At 46.4% G+C, this 4,275-nt stretch overlaps 1 protein-coding gene across 1 annotated transcript; it reads right to left on the reverse strand.

Moving 5' to 3' along the window:
• Positions 1-449: 449 nt before the first annotated feature.
• On the reverse strand, positions 450-3,440 carry ADRB1 (adrenoceptor beta 1). Its single transcript, XM_015815821.1, has one exon. It carries the CDS (start codon positions 3,438-3,440, stop codon positions 2,145-2,147), a length of 1,296 nt encoding a protein of 431 aa, XP_015671307.1. The 3' UTR covers positions 450-2,144.
• Between the last annotated feature and the right edge of the window lie 835 nt (positions 3,441-4,275).

Genomic DNA, 4,275 nt, shown 5'->3' on the forward strand with positions numbered 1-4,275 from the left:
CATGTAGCTCAGGTATATCCAGACATCTGTATGATTTATTGTACGCAAACAATGTATGACCTGTGCGTCTCAAAGCACAGTTAATCTCTCCTTCCTAATAGTTCTCGAATGAAATCAACACTGTTTATGCACCATCTCCAGCCATCTCATTCAGTTTTTTTTATTATCAGGCTAAATTAAATTGATAATAGGAACCTGATAAAAAAGTAGCTAATGTATTTATAGGCAAGCTGGAAATGATTTGCTTTTCGCCCTGGAATTTCAGGAGAAGTCAACAGTCTTCAGTCTAACAGGAATGCTGCCTTATTTGGTACAGCAAGCATATTTTTTTAAAAGACAATTATGTCAGGAAAAGCCATTAAGTTGAACTGTATTGGTAACGTGATCTATATTTCCAGAAAAACACTCACTGTTTTTAATCAAAAATGGATATAATTCCTGCACTTTTAAAGACACATTGTAAATACACTTGTTTGTACTGCGGTGTTTTTTATTGCACGTAGACCAATGACATACAGTAGTAAACGGCACCCACAGAATATAAATACAATATAAAATGCATGTGCATACAGTCCCTCGCATACACACACACAAATGCACAGAAGTAAAAAATGGAGAAAGACAATGAAGCACTAAATTCACAAAAGGTTCACATGATTTTCTGGGAGTCAGAGAAGTTACTAATAGAAATTCTTGGGTATGAATATACTTACAGTACCTTTGTTAAACCACATAAAATTGTTATTAAAAAAAATCAGCCAGCAATAGAAATCAAGTCTACTTTGTTTTCCAGTGGGTTCGTCTATACGAATGTGTGTGTTTGTGTGTGCGTGTGAGAGAGAAAGACTTACAGAGAGAACTTTGTTAATACTGTGCAAAAGAAAAAAAACCCCCTCTCAGTCTTTTCAAATGTGCAGTCATATTTCTGGTGCTTGTAAGCCAATTTTTCTCTTTCATTTTTCAATGTGAACAATTTGTCTATTGAGATACTCCTGACTCTTTTTTTATTTTTATTTTAAAAACCCTTAACTAGCAATACATCAATAAGCTGTTTAATATAAACACATTTTCCCTGTACAATATGCACAGCTTGAGGTAGATGTTTTATAGCCTTACTGCTGATGTCTCATATGATAAGAAACGTGATATCCCCTCACCCCTGACATCACTGGGCGAAAGGACCAAACCCGAGAGAAATTGGATCAAAACAAAATACTCCCCATTTGCAGTATTTCTGATGGATCTTCCTTCTTGGATATTAAGGAGCATGTAGGTTTTCAAGGCTACAAGCTAATGAGCACTTACTGTATATGGGAACAAGTTTCATCAAACTCGCTTCCGACTGAACATGCATCGGATGATCAGACTGCATAACAAAACACATTAGAAAATGTTTCAATGGCTTATTCCAAAGAGACTTTAAGCATGGTTTCTAAAGTTGTTTCCTGCCTGAAATTCACACCGATCTCAGGAAAGATAAACAGGTGGCCAGCACTTTTCCTTTTCCTTTCAAGGATCGAATAAATTAAAAGCAAACAAAAAAAAAAGGCTACTTGTGCTACTGACACACCCAATAATAGTAAAAACAACTAAGGGCGTTATCTCTAGCTCTAAAATTAAACTGTCAGCCAAGGGCTTCTTCCTATTTCCTTCAGTATCAGGAGAGCCCTGCCTTGCTTTTCCATTACTGTGAGGCTGAACCCTTGCTACAAATTCAACTTTTCCTGAAATATTTCTTTTACAAATTCCTTGCAACTTGCTTTTGTTCCTTTCCTGGCACACCACTCCCTACTTACCTAAACTGCCCACTGCCACCTTTGCAGCATGCAATCCAAAAATAATAATCCAGATGACTTGGAAAACAAATAGTTTTCTTTTTTTTCAGTGGTCAGTCACTCTTCTTTTCCTTCAATTTGGATAAGAGGTATACTGTATATAAGTTCACCTGCTTTGTACATCAGGTAAATAATATCTTCATCCAACTGAGAAAAGTCAGTCTGGAGTTTTGAGTATTAGCCAGAACACCTCACGAGGTATTCCTTTAAGATCCCCCCCCTGTCCTATCTATTGTTTTGGCTCCCTTTCTTGCTCCGTAGTATGCAACATAACTTCCCATTTCTTTTATCCCACTCACCACATGCCCTTTATACCTTGGACTCTGAATAGGAGATTTTACTGTTCCCTTCCTCCAAGCTGGAGTCACTTCCATCCTGCATACCACCATTGTAATCAGACCATGTCCCTCCAAGAGTGCATGGAGCCGTATTTCCCAGGGTACTGATGAAACCTCCAGGGTAATGAGAGAGCTCTCCAGTGCTGGCATGCAACCTCCTGTCTGCTTTTCTAGGACAACACAACATCCTTTTGAAGGCCTTACGAAAATCAGGACTCCTGCAGTAAATGATGGGATTGAAGGCAGAGTTGGCATAACCCAACCAGTTGAAGAATACAAAGAGCTGGTCTGGTACAAGACCTCTATTAAAGACTTTGACTATATTGACCAAGAAAAATGGTAGCCAACAGAGAGTAAAAACCCCCATGATGATGCCCAAAGTCTTAAGAGCTTTTTGTTCCCTTATAGCTAGAATCCGGGATGTTTTTCGTCTATTAGTTTGGCCATTACCCAAGATAGGCAGGTGCTGGTGGACTGGATGCTGGTGCTGCTGATGATTATTGTAGAATCTGCCCTCACACCTATCAATCTTCTTCATCTGCTCCTTGGCTTCTCTGTAGACTCTAATGTAGACAAAAATCATAACAAAAAGAGGGATGTAGAAGGAGATGACAGAGGATGCAATAGCATATGCCCTGTTGGTGACAAAGTCACAGCAGCTGGGGTCATTGTAGCAGTCCTGAGCCTCAAGGCCTTTGTCTCTCCACCAATGCATCATGATGGGCAAGAAGGACACCAAGGCAGAAATGGCCCAGACAACACAGACAATGATCTTGGCACGTCTCTTCGTCATGAGGCTTTGGTAGCGGAAGGGCGAAGTAATGGCCAAATAACGGTCAATTGCAATGACGCACAAGGTCTCTATGCTTGCTGTCACGCACAAGACATCCACTGAAATCCAGCATTCACATAGGAAGGAGCCCCAGAGCCAAGAGCCTCGCACTACTAGGGTGGCACCAAAGGATACCACCACGGAGCCCATCACCAAGTCAGCACAAGCCAGGGAGGTGATGAAGACGTTGGTGAGGGTTTGCAGCCGTTGCGTCCTCCCAATGGCCGCAATCACCAGACCATTGCCCACAACAATGAAGGTCACCATCAAAGACATCAGGAGGCTCATGCCCACCAGCCACTGCTGGGACAACTCCGTTTTCCAGCTGCCAGGTAGACCCACGTCCGTGGAGGCGTTGAGGGGTCTCAGGCCAGCCTGAGCCGTCAAGTTCGATCGGTTGCGAAGGTGATCCTCTAAGGGCCATCTCTCTCCCATGGCTGTGCAGCGAGGCAAGGGTCAGCTTAGGGCATCCAGGCGGGAGGCATGAAGGCGAAGCGGATCCGTCTCCACGCCAGCGCCGTCGGAACGGCGACCGACTCGCTTCGAGGCTGCAGCATGTTTGTGAGCGCTCCTCTGGCGGGCTCCGGCGTCCAGGACACCGCCCCGCGGCCCGCGCGTCAGGCGCCCAGCAGCCAATGGGAGGCCGGAGCAGCCACCTCGCTACCTCCGGAGCGGGACTCGCTTGGTGACCGAGGGGGCAGAACCGCGGGACGCCCAGCTCAGAGAGGGGTTGGCGGCGCCGCTCGCAAGGATCTGGCGACCCGGCCGAGTTCCCGGAGAGCCCTTTCGAGCGGTGGTCCCCTTCCTTTCCAAGCCTGAGCGGCGGGTTAGGGAGTTCCGAGGAGAGCCTTTCGGGTCGGAGGCGGAGAGGGGCTGCCTGCTGCCTGCTTCCCACGGAAGAAGGTCCTGGAGGTGGGGCGGCGTTGAAAGGTTGGCGCTCTCGGGAAGGGACGTGGATCGGCCTCCGAGGGCCCTTGGGGCATCTTCTCGGATTCCTCGCTGCTCCCGCGGATCAAGTCCTCCTGTCTAGGCAGGGTGGATTCATCATTAATCGGCTTTTTGCAGCCCCTCGTTGCCGAAACTAGACGAGCTGCGACACGCTGCCGCTTCTCTTGCCTGTCTGGGCAGCGCAGCGCAGCGGCAGCTCCTTAAGAGGATAGCGGGAACGGTGGGAGGAGGAGGGGGGGAGTTCGAGAGGGCGTTCAAAGTTGCCGCTGCCTCTTCCTAACCTGCGGGTGACTCTCAGGAAATCTTGTCGCCGCCTTTTCCA

The sequence above is a fragment of the Protobothrops mucrosquamatus genome, unplaced genomic scaffold, assembly GCF_001527695.2.
Source record: "Protobothrops mucrosquamatus isolate PMUCROS unplaced genomic scaffold, P.Mucros_1.0 scaffold378, whole genome shotgun sequence".
Taxonomy (NCBI): Eukaryota; Metazoa; Chordata; class Lepidosauria; order Squamata; family Viperidae; genus Protobothrops; species Protobothrops mucrosquamatus.